Here is a 19,895-nt window from a genome sequence, read left to right as displayed (position 1 = left end):
TTAGGTATCAGCCTAAGGTGAAATGGCACTTCCAGTTGGCTGTCCTTCATCTGCATTTTAGAGGAAAGGTCTGTGTTTCTGAGCAACAATAGAAGGATTATCTACTCAATTGCTCATTTTAACTTGAATGCCCCACCTTGCCCCAAGAGCTCTATCATAGTGACAGAAACCAAATCCACTCTATAGTCTTCCATATCTCACTGTGAGTGGTGACTCATGATTCTGGGAATTGGGAAAACCACTTCAGATTATGCCTGCTGCTGCTGCTAAGTCACTTCAGTCGTATCTGTGTGACCCCATAGACGGAAGCCCACCAGGCTCCCCCGTCCCTGGGATTCTCCAGGCAAGAACACTGGAGTGGGTTGCCATTTCCTTCTCCAATGTGTGAAAGTGAAAAGTGAAAGTGAAGTCGCTCAGTCGTGTCCGACCCTTAGCGACCCCATGGACTGCAGCCTACCAGGCTCCTCCATCCATGGGATTTTCTAGGCAAGAGTACTGGAATGGCTTGCCAGTGCCTTCTCCTATCAAGACCAAAATGAAATCAGAGCACTGTTAGTAAAGTTCTGCTTTTCTAATTCTCTTTACCTGGAGGCTCTCTGGAATCAGAAAATTCAGCCACTGTGACTCTTACAAGAAAATATTTCCTATATATTTTCTATTATATGTAATATGACTCATCTCTTTAATGATATCATTATTCACCTACTTATGCAAACCAAAACTTGAGTTCTTACTCTATTCTACTCTATCACCCAAATGACATTTAGGTTTTATCATCCTACTTCTTTTAGTCCAAGCCTACTATTCTTATAGTTCAGGCTTTTATTATTTTTCACTTTTATCACTGTGTATGTGGTTACTCAGTTGTGTCTAACTCTTTGTGACCCCATGGACTGTAGCCCGCCAGGCTCCTCTGTCCCTGGGACTCTCCAATCAAGAACACTGGGGTGGGTAGCCAATCCTTTCTCCAGAGGATCTTTCCTGACCCAGGGATGAAACCCTGGTCTCCTGTATTGCAAGCAGATTCTTTACCTCTGAGTCACCAGGGAAGCCCTTTTATCACTGCAGTCATATTCTCACTGCATTCATTCACCTTGACTCTAGAAGAGTGGTTCTCAATGTGGGCAGGGAGGGGAGTACTTTCCATTAGCGACATTTCACAATGTCTTCTTCAGATATTTTTGTTTGTTTCAGCTGTGGGAGGTGGGATGTAGGGAGGAGAGTCCAGGGATGCTGCTAAACACTCTACAATGCACAAGACAACCACCATCCTCTCCCCACCCAAAGAATTAGCTGGCTCAAAACATCAATATTGCTCCTTTGATTTCTTCTTTGACTGATAATGCATGTTATTTAGTTTCCAAATATTCAAGGTTTTTCTAAGGATCTTTCTGTTGGTTTCTAATTCAATTCCGTCATGATCAGAGAAAAACTTTTTATAAACGGGATCCTTTTGAATTTATTGAGATTTGTTTTAGAGCCTAGAATGTGATGTTTACTTGTAAATATTCACTGTGCATTTGAGAAAAGTGTATATTCTGCTACTGTTGGGTGAAATGTTCTGTGAATATCAATCAGGTTAAGTTGGTTGATGATATTGTTCAAGTTCACTATATCCTTCTTGATTTTCTGCCTGTTTCTTTCATGATTTATTGACAGAAAGGTATTGAAGTGTCTAACCATAACTGTGAATTTGTCTTTTCTCACTTTGAGATTCTATCAATTTTCTCTTTATGTATCTTGAAGCTTTAAGTACATAAGTGTTTAGTATTGTCATGTTCTCTTGATTAAGCAATTCCCTTATTATACAATGACCTTATTTATAGCTGGTAACATTCTTTACTCTGAAATCTACTTAGTCTGACATTAATGTAGCCACTACACCTTTCTTTTAATTAATATTAGCACAGTTTATCATTTTACATTCTTTTACATTTAACCTATTTATGTCTTTATATTTAAAGTATGTTTCTTATAGGCAGCATATAGTTGAATTTTGCTTTTTTATCCAGTCCTAGAATCTCTGCCTTTGTGATATTTACACAATTTACCTTTAGTTTGATTGTTGATTTAGTTTGGTTTGAGACTGTCATCATTCTTGACTAATTTGTGTTTGGGAAGAGGTGTGACATGTTTGACCCCTTTGTCTGAACGTAGAACTCTGAAGGCCTATCTCAGCTCCAAAGCTTATTATAGGTTGGACTGAGCACTCTGTTGCAGCTACATCATAGTTTAACTTAAATCTCTACCCATTCCTGTTTCCCTCAAAGAGGTTGTTTCTGAGAGAACTTACCAAATAAACCTCTTGCATGGAAATCTCAGTCTCAGGTTTGTATACTGAGGAACCCAGCTTTAGACAGCGACCTTGAGAAGCTCTACAGAAAGAAGTTTATCTATGTGCTAAGTTGTTTCAGTCATGTCCAACTCTTTGTGACGCTATGGACTGTAGCCCACCAGGCTCCTCTGTACATGGGATTCTCCAGGCAAGAATGCTGGAGTGGGTTGCCATGCCGTCCTCCAGGGGATTATGCCAACCCAGGGATTGAACTCACATCTCTTGTGTCTCCTGCATTGGCAGGCAGGTTCTTTACCATTGAGCCACCAGGGAAGCCCAGAGAAAGATGACCTACTTATAAATACTACTGAGATAATCATTGTTCATATATTAAAAAGGAATTAGATCTCTGCCCCTTTATATACAAAAACTTTTAGAAGAAGATATGGGAGATTGACTCTATGACTTCAAAGTAGGAACAGTTTCTTTAAGAACAAAATCCTAATTATGTAAAATATATAATACCAGCTACATTAAAATAAGAACTTTTGTTTACCAAATGACACTAAAGGTTTGTAAAAAAAATAAACTGTATGCTGGGAGAAGATTTTTGCAACCTAATAATAGACAAAGCATATGTAATAGAATACATTAGGAACTTATTCAAATGAATATGAAAAAGAAAGATTATTAGTAAAGTGGTCAAGAAATATGAACAGAAGAGGAGATTCAGTTGGCCAATAAACATAAAAATGTGCTCAACTTTGTTAATATCCATATAAATGAAACTTAAAACCATCCAGTGTAAGTTAATACCTAATAGAATGGCAAAATCTAAGATTTCTGATGTAACCAAACTGTTGAAGAAAATGTGTGTCAAAAGGAACTTTTATATGCTGCTGAATGTAAATTGGTAATACTACTTTGGGGGGAAAATGGACTTTATTATGTAATTTAAACTACATAGACCCCTATGATCTAGTAATTGCATTCTTAAGTACTGATATATGCTAAAGCAATGTGTCTCAGATTTCAGGGTTCTTATAACTTACCTGGGAATCTTGTTAAAATGATTCTGATTCAGCAGGTCTGGGGCAGGGCCTGACATTCTGCAGTTCTGTAATACTATCAGGTGGTGCTGACTTGACATAGCTCCACATAGAGCCCTGACTTTCAGACTTTCTGACTATAACTTCAGTATAGAAAACACATTTTAAATCCCTATTTGGTACATACATCTGAGATGTCTCAGACTCCGTCTAGTTTAATATCTCATTCTCAGAAAGAATCAAGTTCTTGTTAAGTCATCTGTCTTCTCTTTGACTAATTCTAGTGAAATAATACTGTTTCCCTGGACTGTTGGTTCTCTTGTCAGGTAGCTCTAAATGTTAGAAAGTTTCTTCCTCATTTTAAGTGAATGTTTGTCCATGTTATTTCTAGATAGGATACTAAGTTCTACACTCTATTTTAGCAAAGAAAATAATCTATAGTTTCTTTGCACAGCCATCCTTCAGGGAGTTTAATTATTATAAAATCATGATCGAAAGAAAAAGACAACAGTCAGTTGTCTACAAGACAGTATTTCTAGTTTTGGTTCTTGAACTTATTTTAAGAAATCTTGAATTCTGTCTTCTATTTAGCACATTTACTAACGCATCACAAATTAATGCATTTTGATTTTTTTGTGTTTAGGACACAAATATTTATTTGGCTGGTACTGAAGAAGGTCATATTCACAAGTGTTCCTGTTCATATAATGAACAATATCTAGATACCTATAGAGGACATAAGGTTAGTTTTAATTGCAGCAGGTATGGAAAATTTTATCTTGTTATATTGCTGAAAAAACAGTATCATTAGACACAGTATTTTATGCAATAATTTATAACTTCAGATTTAAAAATACAAGCTTAAATTTGTATGTAAAACACCCATAGTATGTGGGGCTTTTAATTTGGCTTCTAGATATCCTTGATTTCTTTTCATAAGTTATTAGGGCACAATTTTACTTCTAAAAGACTGCTGATTTAACATGCAATAAAGTTGTCTCTGGCATATACGTATTCCCTACATTTTTAAATGATAGTTCCTACCATGTTTTCTTCATTTTCTCCTTTATTTTTATTTTTCTTAATATTTCTAAATATTTTTAAATACTATAGTATATATTAATATTTAGTAAGTACTGTAGCAGATATATTTGTATGCTTCTGTATGCCATAATTTGGGGAAGAGATTCAACTTTGGCCTAGTATTCTTAGCTAAGATAATACTTACACAATAATGCAATAATGCATGGTGTATGAAGCTTTTAGAAATCTGAGCATTTTAAGTTTGTTGGTCAAATTTAAAGTATAAGACATTAAATACTCCTTGCTATGTATTTTAATTTATTTTTCTAATCCTAGGGACCAGTGTATAAAATAGCATGGAACCCATTTTGCCATGATGTTTTCTTAAGCTGTTCTGCAGATTGGGGTGTTATTATATGGCAACATGAGAATCTCAAACCATTTTTGAGTTTTTATCCAACTACTTATGTTGTTTATGATATTGCCTGGTCTCCAAAATCATCCTACATATTTGCAGCCGCAAATGAGAGCAGAGTGGAGATTTGGGACCTTCACATTAGCACGTAAATATTAACATTTTTCTTGAAGGTAATTGTAGATAATAAAAGTAGAAGATAATTACAGTTCCATCTAAATGATGCCTGGTGGTTTTGACATTGCTTAGAGAGAACTGTAGTTACTTTAAAACAAGTAATAGTTCACACTGTGAGAGTCCTTTATGGATAAAGTGATGTGCCAGGATAATATATTAATTACCTATATCATATGTATTAATAGTTTTAAAATATTTGAATGAAAATAGGTTACTCTATTGCCTCAATTTTAAAAAATATTTATTTATTTATTTGGCTGCATCAGATGTTAGTTGTAGCATGTAAGATCTTTTAGTTGTGACATGCAAACTTAGTTGCAGTATGTGGGATCTAGTTCCCTGACCAAGGGTTGAACCCAGGTACCCTTCATTGGGAGCATGGAGTCTTAGCCATTGAAACACCATGGTAGTCTCTCATCAAATTTTTATAGACTGATACAGGATATCATCAGTTCAGTTCAGTCGCTCAGTCGTGTCCGACTCTCCGCGACCCCATGAATCACAGCACTCCAGGCCTCCCTGTCCATCACCAACTCCCAGAGTTCACTCAAACTCATGTCCACAGACTCGGTGATGCCATCCAGCCATCTCATTCTCTGTCGTCCCCTTCTCCTCCCGCCCCCAACCTTTCCCAGCATCAGACTCTTTTCCAGTGAGTCAATTCGTCGCATGAGGTGGCCAAAGTATTGCAGTTTCAGCTTTAGCATCAGTCCTTCCAATGAACACCCAGGATTGATCTCCTTTAGAATGGACTGGTTGGATCTCCTTGCAGTCCAAGGGACTCTCAAGAGTCTTCTCCAACACCACAGTTCTAAAGCATCAATTCTTCGGCGATCAGCTTTCTTCACAGTCCAACTCTCACATCCATACATGACCACGGGAAAAACCATAGCCTTGACTAGACAGACCTTTGTTGGCAAAGTAATGTCTCTGCTTTTTAATATAGTATCAAGGTTGGTCATAACTTTCCTTCCAAGGAGTAAGCGTCTTTTAATTTCCTGGCTGCAGTCAGCATCTGCAGTGATTTTGGAGCCCCCAAAAATAAAGTCTGACACTGTTTCCACTGTTTTTCCATCTATTTCCCATGAAGTGATGGGACCAGATGCCATAATCTTTGTTTTCTGAATGGTGAGCTTCAAGCCAACCTTTTCACTCTCCTCTTTCACTTTCATCAAGAGGCTTTTTAGTTCCTCTTCACTTTCTGCCATACGGGTAGTATCATCTGCATAGCTGAGGTTATTGATATTTCTCCCAGCAATCCCAGGATATCATAGCTACCTTGAATTCTTTGTCATTGTCTGGTTTATGGAAGAATGCAGAGAGGCACTTTTCTAATTGTTCTTAACTGAAGACCTTTCATTAGTAAGATAAAGAAAGGGTGCAAAATAAGTATTTTTTTATGATATTTATTTATTATCTTATCTCATTTTAAAACATATTTGAAGAGACATGCATTTAATAAAAAAAATTTTAAGTGTTACATCAAAGTTATTAGAGAGCCCTAGACTGTCCTTTTTAATATGAAAGTTTATACAGTGCTGGAATTGTGTTTAATGATTCTACTTCTTCAATCATTATTTCAATATTAGAAAATATTGTAGACTTTTAGGCAAGTGATTAAGGAGAAGAAACATGGAAATACTTTCTTATTTTAAATAAATGATATAAAATTCAATGGGTTTATTAATAATTGCAGATTTTTTCCTAGAGATTAATAGTTTAGTAACTTTAAAATTTGTCACGACTCATTCTATAAAACAATTTGAACCAAACACTCAAGGAGTACAACACAAAGCAATTTATTTTTGTGTATGAGATGACTAATGTAGAAAGTGGTTACTTAAAGGAGTGTCATCTCTGATTTTTTTTTTCCTAGTAAAATTGTAGTTCCTAGGCAAAATTTCTTCAGAAGAAGTATGCAAGTTACTGCTTCTTTTATAAGAATGTCAATGGATTGCTTTGGATGAGCAAGAGTAGAGAACCTTCTTGTTTGGAGAACCTTGGAACAAGGTTCTAAATCTTGTTCAGATTCACTTATGGTCTAGGGATTCATTTGGATCAAAACATCCTTCCCTTAAGACATTTATTATTTAAGAATTTGTACTAGGGATCCTCAGAGAAATTGAACCCATAAAATAGAGATGGTGGGAGGAAAGGAGAGAGAAAGAGAGAGAGAGATTTAAAAATATTGGCTCATGTGATTGTGGGGCCTGGCAATTCCCAAGTTTGATTGACAGGGTAGCAAGCCAGAATTTCCATCAGGGGAGTCCATGTTGCAGTCTTGAGTGCAAAGGCAATATAGAGGCAGAAATTTATTCTGTTTTGAGGACCTCAGTCTTTTCTTTTAAGGCTTTCAACAAATTAAATGAGGCCAACTCACTTTGTGAAGGATAATTTGCTTTATTCAAATTCTACTGATTTAAGTTAATCATATCATACCTTCACATCCGTGTGTAGACTGGTGTTTGACTAAACAACTGGAAACCACAGCCTCACCAAATTAATGCATAAAATTAATTATCACAGGAGTTTAAAGTATGAGTTCACATCTTAATTGTGAATACTTTATTTAGCTGAAATTAGTTTATTGAAAGAATGAAAGCTTTGATTGAATAAAGGGTGAAAAGTAGTTATTTTCCTTTTGAAAACACGTAAAGACACTTTTGGTTTTTGTTACATGAAATCACAAATATCTCAGACTTTTCTTAGTCTGTATGTAAAAAGAACATATTAACAATAACTAAATTTACAAATATGATATTTCATTACAGTTTGGACCCTCTGATTGTCAATGTTGCTAACCCTGGAATCAAGTTCACAACTGTTCTTTTTGCTAAGCAAACAGATTGCCTTCTGGTGGGAGATAGCGATGGACAAGTTGCTGTGTATGAATTAAAAAATATGCCCACTACTTTGGACTCTAACAGGGTAAGACTTGAAAGTCAAAATCTTATGTCATTTTATGATTTTATTCAGCTATAGTTTTGTGTTATACAAGAGACTTACATTTCTCAAATATCTGAAGTGTGGCACAGTGGAAAGATATATGTAAGTCCCAAGAGTGGCATGGTGCCTAGTAGGCTTATTTTATTTGAACCTCACAGTCTTTATCTGTTAAATGAAAACATCGTTCTGTATTTTTAAAAGTAAATAATGTTTAGCAGAATAATTATAAATATTATATGAAATAATTTAAAACTGTCCCTAGTTTATGGTTGTGACTGTTCTCTGCAAATATTCAAAGACTTTTACAAGATATAATATTTTTATTTATTTTTGTCAAGAAAGTAGAATTTATGGGTAAGTGTGAGTAAGAAGGGGCAGCGCCAAGGCACTCATGAGTGCAGGACCCATTTGTCAGAGGGCCACAATTAGGGATATATTTGACCCTACAGTCATCTAGGATGAGCCACTTTTCTACCATTGTGTTTTCAAATTCACCTGCATTAAACTTAGTAAATTCCCACATCTTGGAGATGTGGATCATCTGGTGGCCAGGGAACTTGAGCTTAGCTCTCAGGAGGGCCTCGATCACATGCTTATTGTTCTGCTGCTAGGTGTGGATGGCCATTATGACTCTGGCCACTGCTCTCTGGGATTTCCAAAGGCACCAAGCATACCTGTCTGGAGCCTAGAAAGAACAGCATGCCAGTCATGAAGGTCCAGTAGAAAGAGTTATCTCCAATATCCCTTAGGGTAACCTGTACAGGCAATAGCCAAGGAGGCTGCTGTTTGCAGCCATTGCACGCTGGGCCCTGTGAGGAACAGCACATTCAGCCTAACTGATGCAAAAAGAAATAATATTTTTAATTTTTTTTGGAAATAATATTTTTAGATGTTATCCAGTATTCCTAAGGTTGCCATTTGTTTCTATTGGTTTGACATTATCCTCTTCCCTAACTCTGATCTTCAGATATCAAAGCTTTGTTATAAAACTTTGATAAGTAAATCAGCATCACTAGATGCCCACTGTTTTTAATATTATATATTTAGTTTTTTGCTTATTTTTTGTTTAAAAAATTTTTGTTCCCTTATCTTGCTACTCTCTCCTCCCCTTTCCCCACTGGTAACCACTGATTTGTTCTCTGTATCTGTGAGTCTTGTTTCTATTTTGTTACATTCATTCATTCATTTTATTTTTTACATTCCACATATATGTGAAAGCATATAGTATTTGTCTTTCTCTGACTTATTTCACTAAGTGTGATACCCTCCAAATCTATCCATGTTGTTGCAAGTGGCAGAATTTCATTTTCTTAAAATTTCTGGGTAATATTCCATTGTGTATATACACACACACTATATAGATGTCCATTATTTTCAAGATAGCTTTTCAGTTTTTTTCTGTTTATGTTTAGATTTCTAGTTTAAGGAATGATCTGCTAAATATTGCTATGAATATATCAACATGTTACCAATATTAAAAATATACACAAATCAATAAGAAAAAACACTAAGACTCCAATAGAAGGGTGAGTGAGGTCAGGAACAGTTCATTCACAAAATATGGCTGGCAAATATATTTTAAAATTTAACCTTATTAACAAAAAATATTTCATTAAGTTAAATGAAAAGCATCATTTGATAGAATTCTCATATATCAAATTAACAGAAATTCTTTTAATTGGACTACTTATTCAGTTCAGTTCAGTCGCTCAGTCGTGTCCGACTCTCCGCAACCCCATGAATCCCAGCACGCCAGGCCTCCCTGTCCATCACCAACTCCCGGAGTTCACTTAAACTCATGCCCACAGACTCGGTGATGCCATCCAGCCCTCTCATTCTCGGTCGTCCCCTTACTTATTACTGACAGACATTTAGTAAGATAGGTCCTCTCTTATACTGACAGTTGAAATAAAAATTAGTGTAAGTTCTTTGGGAGCAATTTGGCAATCTGAGCCAGAATTGTTGACTTTTGGAACTCTATCTTACAGAAATATTCATAAAGGCAATCTAAGAAATTATAGCATGTTTTGTGATAGGATGAGACAAAAAAGAAAAGGAAAGTAAAAAAGGAAAAGAAACCAATCTAAATATCCAACCAGAGGGAAATATGACTAGGAAAGTCAGAAGTGCTGATTAGATTTGGCTTACATGTAAGAGGTGGAGTTTTACCCCAGCCATATGGACTATAAATGTTAAACAAACAAGCAGACAGAAAGTACTGACTACATACATACATACTAGCTTGGTTGGGACGTTGTGCGTGGTTTGATCCTCTACCCACTTGCAGTCTTTGCTCAAATGTCAATTTCTTAGTGAAGTCTTCCCTGGCAACCTTATTTAAAATTGCTGCTTCTACTTTCCCCCGCACTCCCTATTCAATACTCTTCCATGACTAATTTTCTTAATAACACTTGTCTTTGTGTGTGTGTATGTGTGTGCATGCGCGCGTGCTCTCAGTCACTCAGTGGTGTCCTGCTCTTTGACACCCCAGGGACTGTAGACTGCAAGGCTCCTCTGTCCATGGAATTTCCCAGGGAAGAATACTGAAGTTTTGATTGATTTATTTTGTTAATTGCCCATCTCCCACAGCTAGATTATAAGCTCTATATAAACACTGAATTTGTCTCTATTGTTCTGGGCTATGTCCCTGTGGCTTAGTACAGTGTCTGGCTTATAGTAGTTATCAATAAATGTTTTTGAATAAATATGCATTGTAAAGCTAGAGAAAAAAAATCACATATTAGAAGCATTGTTTCTTAGAGGTAGGATCATAAGTGAATTTTAGTCTTATACTTATCTGTTTTACAAGTCATTATAGTACATCAAGTAATTGTTAAATGCATTGGTCTCCTTACACAATAGTTTGAGTGTGCTCTGAGGAATGCATCTCTAATGCCTATTCTTTACATGATATAAACTATTTTAATATTTTCATTTTCTCACACATTCATTGAATACAAGATATTTTAACAGGATGGGGATGTTTGTGCTCATAGTGAACTTTGTTTAAGATATACAGCTCAACAGCCAAAAGAAATTAAAAGAGAATTCTATTCTTTATTTAAGTCTTTCCAAGAAACATTAAAATGAATCCAAATATATAGTTCATAGTATTCCTTTTGCTTCTTCCACCCATAGCTCTCAAATCCTAAATATAAACTCAAGGGCTGAATCCATCCTTTTTTTTCTCTGTAATTCTTTCAGTACTAAGAACCTGTCCACAAACTCTGAACTAGGGCAGTGGGGAAGAAGGGCTTGAATTTTTTCAAAATTTTTATTTGTATGTGTTGGTGTAGTGGTTGGAGGGAAATCTGTAAGCATTAGCATGTCGATTCTTTTCATCACATATATTTTTATCTAGTACCTATCATATGCTACAATAATTTATCAATATAAATTATAATATTTTGTATACATGTCTTTCTTACTAATTTGAGCTGTTTGAAACTTTTATATTCAAGTATCTAGCATAGCACTAGCACATAATAGACATTCAGCAAATGTTGAATAGATGTGTGAATGAACAAACCTACAGACAAAAGGCATATGGTGTCTAAGAAAGAAACAACATATGCTTAAGAAACACAATTGGGTCATAAAGAACAAAATAATAAACAAACTCCTATAGGAACACAGAGCAGGAAAATAGTTGACTTTTGAAAGGAGAATAGGAAGAAGAAAAAGAAAAAATAAGAATGGTTTGGGGACGACTTTCACACAGGGGACTGAATTTCAACAATGTTTTAGAGGATCAGGATTTTCCCTGTAGACAAGAGAGTAGATCTGTTATTCCAGACCGAGAGAAAGGCTTGAACAAAAATATAGAATTGAAGAGGTCCCTGGCATGCTGCAGTCCATGAGGTCACAAGGAGTTGGACAGGACTGAGCGACTGAACTGAACTGAACTTGGCATTTTAAGGACATCGTGAGTAGACTTTTTGACTGGTAAAGAGATCGCTTGAGAAAAGAGCAACAAAAGGACCAGTCAGGCCATTTAGGACCAGAAAATGTGTGACTGCCAAGATAAGGAATTTGATCTTTATTATATAGATTGCCAGGGCTTCTCTGATAGCTCAGTTGGTAAAGAATCCGCTTGCAATGTAGGGAATCGCAATCCGATTCCACTTCAATTCCTGGGTCAGGAAGATCTACTGGAGGAGGGATAGGCTACCCACTCCAGTATTCTTGGGCTTTCCTTGTGGCTCAGCTGGTAAAGAATTCGCCTGCAATGCCAGAGACCTGGGTTCGATCCCTGGGTTGGGAAGATCCCTTGGAGAAGGGAAAGGCTACCCAGTCCAATATTCAGGCCTGGAGAATTCCATGAACTGTATAGTCCATGGGATGACAAAGAGTTTGACAGGACTGAGCGACTTTCACTTTCATACAGATTCAGTTCAGTTCAGTTCAGTTCAGTCGCTCAGTCGTGTCCGACTCTCTGCGACCCCATGAATTTGCTGCTGCTGCTGCTAAGTCACTTCAGTTGTGTCCAACTCTGTGTGACCCCATAGATGGCAGCCCACCAGGCTCCCCCGTCCCTGGGATCCTCCAGACAAGAACACTGGAGTGGGTTGCCATTTCCTTCTCCAGTGTGTGAAAGTGAAAAGTGAAAGTGAAGTCACTCAGTCATGTCTGACTCGTAGCGACCCCATGGACTGCAGCCTACCAGGCTCCTCCATCCATGGGATTTTCTAGGCAAAAGTACTGGATTCCAGAAGTGACAAAGAGGGAAAAAATTAAACCCGCATCTCACATTTTGTGTAATAGTGAACGGCAAATGGATTGAAGACTATGGGGAAAATAAACTCCTAAAAGAAAATGTAGGATAATGTGTTAATAATTTAAAGTCAGGATAGATTTTTAAAAAAATGACCACCCCAAATCTTCTAATTCTTTTCAAATTTTTTCCTTTTCTTCATTTGTAAAATAGGTATAATATTGGCACTAGAATCAAAGGTTGTTAGAAAGAATGAAAACATTTCAGTCTGGAAGGTGAGCATGGTTAAAAAAAAAAAAAAGGAGAGGAAAGGATGGCCTTTTAGGTACCCTGTTGTTTATAATTCAATTTTAAGTTGTTTTAATATCTGTAAAGCTGACTTGTTCCATCCACTTTCTTAAACGTTTAATAAAGTCTGCTACATTAAAAAAAAAAAAAGAAAGAATGAGTTAAAGTACAAAGTGGTTAGAAAGGAGAAGGCAATGGCAACCCACCCCAGTACTCTTGCCTGGAAAATCCCATGGACGAAGGAGCCTGGTAGGCTTCAGTCCATGGGGTCACTAAGAGTCGGACACGACTGAGCGACTTCACTTTTTTCACTTTTCACTCCCTTGCATTGGAGAAGGAAATGGCAGCCCACTCCAGTGTTCTTGCCTGGAGAATCCCAGGGATGGGGGAGCCTGTGGGCTGCGTCTCTGGGGTCGCACAGAGTCAGACAGGACTGAAGCGACTTAGCAGCAGCAGCAGCAGTGGTTAGAACTGTTACTGGCACATAGTAAACTATCTATAAATCTCAATTATTTTTTGTATGATTATTTTGTCAAAATTCATATTTTCTGTCCAGGATTTCATATTCCAAGTTAAAAACAACAGATTGGAAGAAGAAATTTCCAAGATATATGAAAGACATTTAATATCCAGTGTATGTAAAAACTCCTACAAAACAATAAGAATGACTCAATTTTTTAAATGGGCAACAAATAAAATATTAACTCAGAGTAGAGGAAACTAAATTATCAAATAAACTTGTAAAGCAACATTCATTCTGATGAATAATAAGGAAATGTGCAATTAAATTTTTGCAAGATACCAGTTCATATAGATTAAATTTACCAAAATTAAAATATTAGTTAATATCAAGCATTAGCAGAGTTGTAGGGAACTAGGAATTCTTATGCAGGGATCATGGGAATATGAATTAGCATGACCTCTTTGGAAAGCAATTTAATAAAACTGAAAATTCAGATATTATGTAAGCCAGTGATACCATGAGATTCTCTTGCACATGTGTACTAAGGGATATATATAAGGTGGTGATATGAGTTTTTTTAAATGTTTCTTTTAGACAGAGATGGTAACTCAGTTCAGGTTCACTTAAAACATTCACATTACAAAATTTAAAAAAAATTTAGTCAAGGTTCACCTTAAACTCTTAGATTATATATTTTATTATTCTAAGTCTAGGAAACTTTAATAAATACTTTTAAGTGAGTTTTTGTAACAATTAAATTTCTTTGAATCTTTTAAATTACATTTATAAATTTAATATATTGGAGTTTGAATACTTCAATTGTCTTAGGGCAAACAAATCTCAGATACTTAAGGAATTCCTATTAACTTAATAAGTTTAAAGTATTGACTATGCTGAATCTTAAATTTTCCTAAATGTTCAAATGCTTTTTACAAACTAATAATATTTCAATCTATGATTACAAGTCTAAATCAATTACCTAATTACATTATATGTAATTTTCATTAGAGTCATAAATTTATTTGTTAGATAATCAAATATGACAAATTCTTTTATATATAATGAATATTTAAAATACCAAGCATGTACAAATGCTTTAATACAAAAATATTATAATTACCTGTTTGATTTGCTGCATTATTTCTATACTCAGTTTTTATTCTTCTCAGGGCAAACATGTTTTCCCAATAAAGAAATGAGTGAAACATCCCAAATAGTTTGAAGATTATTTTCTCGACTGGCCTAGATGCATATTGATAGTAGGTGTTCAAGGGCATTTTCCCGACTACCTTGGCTGTCAGGCTGAGCCCTATTTTAGTTGTTTTGTCAACACCCTCCACATGGAGGCGTCTCAAAGCCCATTCTCTTCAAGTCTGGTTACACATTACCTGCATATCACATATTTTCTTGGAAGTCTGCAACTCTGAATGTGTTGCTGCATCTTGATTCATTTCAATTCATTTATTGACTGTGTCATTAATTCTAAATTACAACAGTTTTCTTATCTTGTAGAACTATAATTGTTCTAGATGTTTAGATGTTTAAATGACGTCTGTTTGGATTCTGTATATCTCCTAGGGCTTTGTTTAATTTGTTGGTAGTGGTCTGAAAGATGTGCTAATGAGAAAAGAACACGCATAACAGCCTTGTTTCTATATTGATAAATTGGAAACAATCTAAATGATCATCAGTGGAAGATTGGATAAATAAAATATGGCATAATCACATAAATGACTATAATACAGAAGTTTGATATATATTTCAATATGTCAATTTGATAAATTTTGAACAAATCTTAAAAAACATAGTGTTGCATGACAAAAGCAAATTGTTGGAAGGTAAATACAATATGTTATGATTTATGTAATATTATTTAGACACACAACTCAAAATTATGTCCTTTACTTGTTATATTTATAGTTAGTAAAAGAAAAGAATATAGAAAGTGAAAGAAAATTTTCATTTTTGTGTTTTGATTTGAATCAGTTAGAGACATCTTTTATTTTGAGCAGTATACTCTGTAAGCAGAAGGCTAAAATCAGAGAGTCTGAATGTTTTCAAAAAACGAGTGTGTGTGTGTGGGGGGGGGGGTATATATGTGAGTGATTTCAATGCTGGTAAGCAAAAGTTTTCTTTTAACAAATATATTCCATACATTAGTAAATAAATACAGTTTCCTAATACAAATAAGTTTTTCATTCTTTTTGGCCATTGAATTTTAAAGGTTTAGGGGGTTATATTTCTGAAAGATTAAACAAAAAATCATTAATCAGATTTTATGTTAATTATAACTGACCACAAGCTTAACTGGTACACTTCCTCCTTAGCTTTTCAGCAAAGAATTGCAATCATAATAGTAATTTAAAGTCTCAAAGTAATTAATGTCAAAACATTATTTCCCATAAAGATATCTTATCATGTAACGTTATGACCTACAATTTCTCTGTTAATTTTAAGCAAGAGTTAATCAAAATTTTGCAAGTCATATGATTTCATCATACAGGAAATATGTACACCAAATTTAAGATTAAGACTGCCTCTGGGAAATGAAAGGTGAGGGAAGAATAGAATTGGAGAGGAGTACAAGGAGAACTTCATCAGTAAAGTTTTATTTATTTTACTAAAAACTATTCAAGGCAAAGATGACATTTGTTGATTTAGGGTAAATATCTAGTTCACAAAGGCAAAGAACCAGACAGCCCATGCATCGAGTGTGCTGGAACAGTGTTCATTGAGGGAAACCCACGGAGAAAGGATCAATAGCAACTTTAGGACCACAACACCTGCTCATCTTCTCATTGCCCATGACTTTCTCTGGCCTTGCACAGAAGGAGAAAGGGCTGTGGAGGTTTTAAGTGACATAATTTCTGAAACTCTGGACCCTCCCAGTGTGACCAAGGGTCAGAATATCATTGTGATTGGACATGGCGGGACATTGGCTCTAGCCCTATCCTACCGACTCAGGGCTCATGTTTATGGTGGTGCATCAGCCTGACATGAACAGGAGGTTGGGGTCCAAACCTTGCAGTTACAACTTTATGATGTAGCTGAATGTTGACAGGACTTACCACCACATTAGCATTTATTGTTGTTTGAAGCACCAGCTCCTCTCTTGGTGCACTGGGGCTTGGTTGCTGGGGGCCTAAGTCTTGCATTGAACAGAATTATGGCTTAAGCACTTGGCAGAAGCCAATTTCAGTGGCATGAACCAACTCCTTTTTTGGAAGCAGCCTGTAGAGAATCACTCCTAAATACTGTTTCTACCCTTATGTTTCAGTATACTAATGCTTGCATCTTTTCCTACATACTTTTGAATGTACATTTTTCCCCCCAAAATTAACAGAAAAAAAAAGAGAAGTGAAATCTTCAAAAATACAAATACATTCACATACATACACACACAGGTGTGTATGTATGTATATATGTATATGTGTGTGTGTATATATATATATAAATTAATGTTGAGAGACATTGAAGGCAGAAAAGATAGACCATTCATTCAATAAGTATTTACTGAGCATGTGTTATGTGACAGGGTCTGTTTTAGGCACTAAAATAAAACTGTGAACAAGCTATAGTAATGATCTAATCTGCCCAAGTGAGAGACTGAACTAGATCTAGGTAGATTTGAGCTTCCCTACCACCCCCCATCTTACCCCTCACAGAGCCCCAAGCTGAGCTCCCTATGTAATACAGCAACTTTCCACTAGCTATTTTATACATGATATTGTATATATAGTGTGATAGTCAAGTGTATGAAAGTGTATGCAGTCCATGGAATTCTCCAGGCCAAAATACTGGAGTGGGTAGCCTTTCCCTTCTCCATGGGATCTTCCCAACCCAGGGATCGAACCCAGGTCTCCCTCATTGCAGACAGAACTTTACCAGTTGAGCCACAGTGGTATGTATATATTGTGGACTTCCCTTGTGGCTCAGTGGTTAAGAACTTGCCTGCTAATGCAAGAGATATAAGAGACGTGGGTTCTATCCCTGGATTGGGACGATCCCCTGGAGGAGGGCATGGCAACCCACTCCAGTATTCTTGCCTGGAGAATCCCATGGACAGAGGAGCCTGGAAGGCTGTAGTCCATGGGATCACAAGGAGTCAGACACAACTGAAGTGGCTTAGTTTGCAGGCGTGCACAGCATGCATGCATTGTATATATATCAGTGCTACTCTCTCAGTTTGTCCCACCCTCTCCAGTTTAGCAATTGATTTGGTGTGTCAGAGCTTAAAAGGGTAGGGAGGTGCCGAAGAGAGTATGGTATAAGCCAAAAGATAGGAACTGACTTACATAACATTATCTATGGTACTTATAACTCTTTGCAGTTTATAAAACACCTTCAGCTACATTAGCTCAATCATCTCTTACAACAGTCTTTGGAACTGGATGTTAATATTTTCATTATGCATTTAAAGAAACTAAGATTCCCAGTGATTTCCTCAAGATCAACTTTTCTATGTGATAGAGAAAAATCCTAGCCTTCTGCTTCCAATTCCCATCCTTTTACTGTGTCTTTCTTAAAAACTCACCTCCCGTCTTTAGTTTCATTTCTTACCCCTTTGATACAAAGATCATTATTATTAAATGAAATACTAATCCACACAGAAATTCAGACGTTTTACTCTCTCTAATGAAACACTACTCTCTAATGATCAACAAAGAGCTTAAGGTAGCATTAAGACTAAAAGTGATTTTATGGATGAAAAAACTGAGGATTAAGCATTAAACAGGAGCTGCCAAAATTGTCCCTTTATTGAATCCTTATAAAGTTGTTTATCAAACTTCATTAAGAGAACCTCTCAAAGGAAAGAGCAAATTCATACCAGGAAGTAAATGTTATTATTTAAACTTAACTTGGTTTGTTTTCTTTTATAGTCCTATTGGATACTCTTTATATGTGCATCACTAGCTTATAAATTTTAAATGGCATTTTAAACACTACTTTACCTCTTAATTTGTGTTTTATTGCATTTTAATTGTGTAACTTTTTTTCTTTTCAGGGAGATGCAATAGTGACCTTGCTTGGGCCCAAATCAAGTCAAAGCATAATTCATCATCAGTAGTAGAACAATGTTTAATAACCAATAGTCTGGTTTGTATGAAGTAAGCTGGGATATTGAGTCTAGAAAACCCTACTTGATGTATAACTTCCATCTAAATTTAATATAAATTTATGAATTTTTTACTTCAGATAAATGTGATTAGTTTTATTATTTGAGCTAACTGTAAGAGTTTCATTTTATTTTTCTTATTTTTTGAAATTTATTTCTATTCTTTTTCTTCATCATATTCCAAGGACATTATAAGTACAAATATGTATTTATAAAATATCCAAATAGGTTAGAAATTGTTATTCCTTTAGAAGCAAAGCTTGTAAAGTATTAGGATTCCTTAAAACAGAATCTTTATTAAGACAAAAGGTCTGTACACTTTTAAATTTCTGCTTTCCGAACTCTGTTTTCCAGTGTTTATAAATTATGCAGCTGCTAGCATTATGAAAATATTGGATATTCATACCCAATTTTAAATAAGAACTTTATACTCTTAGATCTGAGAGGTATAGCTATAGAATTGAGTTAGACTATTTGACTAGCAAAAGACATGACAGCCAATGTCAGAATTGCATTGTTTGGCCAGCAGGCATCACACTCCCAATTCAGAGATAAGAATTTGTCTGGGACACATCAGGGCATTTTTCTCTGTATCCTTCAGAATCTGCTCTGGGTTTTAAGCCCAGACTTAAGTAGGCCCAGATAAAATATAGCGTCCCTGATCTATAGTTTCCATTGGGATGTTATTTTGTCAACAGTTCTAGAGCAACCTTATAGAAATAGGATGAGTGCAAGGCAGCAACTCCTTCAAATAAAGATCGCAACAGTGTGTTCCTTGCTGTTTGTTTTAAAAAGTCCTGGTGTTTGTTAACTGAGACCATAGGGCAGTATAGTCTGTTCTATAAAGCATTCTAAGTGGAGAGGAGAGCGTAAGGCACTTGAAAGTCACTAAACTGTCTGAAAAATAATATATATTAAAAACAGAATGGAATCAGTATAACAGTGGGAATTACCTTTTATGAGTATCCATTCACAATCTTCATTTCTTTGGAGCCATCTTTTAAACAAAAGAAAGGCAATTTTTAGGTGGACTGAAAGCTTAAGTAAGGTTAGAAGGATTATAAATGTTCAGTTTATTAGGATTTGTAAATTATAAATTGTCTGCTGGTTTAAGTCATTAATGCTTTGTCTTTCTTTTTAAAGGTTTGGACTTTCCATAAAACTTTGTATAACAAAATAAAAATGTAATTGAAAAAATGTGTCTATTTTATATTTTTTATTTTAGAAAATTTTCACATATTCTGTTCTCATTGCTCATCAGGCCTAAATGAAAAGCAAAGCCATTTTATTCCTCCTGGATCCTAGGCAACTGACTCTGAATTGAATCTATTCCATTACATGAAATCATACAATACATAACCTTTTCAGATTGACTTCTTTCATGTAATAATATGAATTTAAGGTCTTTCTATGTCTGCTCATGGCTTTA

At 35.6% G+C, this 19,895-nt stretch overlaps 1 protein-coding gene and 1 pseudogene across 3 annotated transcripts in view; one reads left to right on the top strand and one right to left on the bottom strand.

The window, feature by feature from the left end:
- The window catches only part of DNAI4 (dynein axonemal intermediate chain 4), a 105,305-nt gene extending 85,667 nt beyond the window's left edge, over nucleotides 1-19,638 (top strand). For all 3 annotated transcript variants that reach the window (XM_088835367.1, XM_055403964.2, XM_088835368.1), the window contains 4 exons: nucleotides 3,968-4,066; nucleotides 4,684-4,910; nucleotides 7,711-7,867; nucleotides 18,356-19,638. In XM_088835367.1, coding sequence (XP_088691493.1) covers nucleotides 3,968-4,066; nucleotides 4,684-4,910; nucleotides 7,711-7,867; nucleotides 18,356-18,418 — 546 coding nt within the window. In that variant the 3' untranslated portion in view covers nucleotides 18,419-19,638. The remainder of the gene's footprint in view (nucleotides 1-3,967; nucleotides 4,067-4,683; nucleotides 4,911-7,710; nucleotides 7,868-18,355) is intronic.
- Nucleotides 8,613-8,730, bottom strand: LOC129541880 (small nucleolar RNA SNORA70; annotated as a pseudogene).
- Nucleotides 19,639-19,895: the final 257 nt, after the last annotated feature.

The sequence above is a fragment of the Moschus berezovskii genome, chromosome 4, assembly GCF_049115385.1.
Source record: "Moschus berezovskii isolate FMDL1 chromosome 4, NW_MosBer_1.0, whole genome shotgun sequence".
In the NCBI taxonomy this organism is placed as follows: Eukaryota; Metazoa; Chordata; class Mammalia; order Artiodactyla; family Moschidae; genus Moschus; species Moschus berezovskii.
The sequence above is the reverse complement of the archived record's forward strand: the minus strand, read 5'-3'. Positions and strand labels throughout refer to the sequence as shown.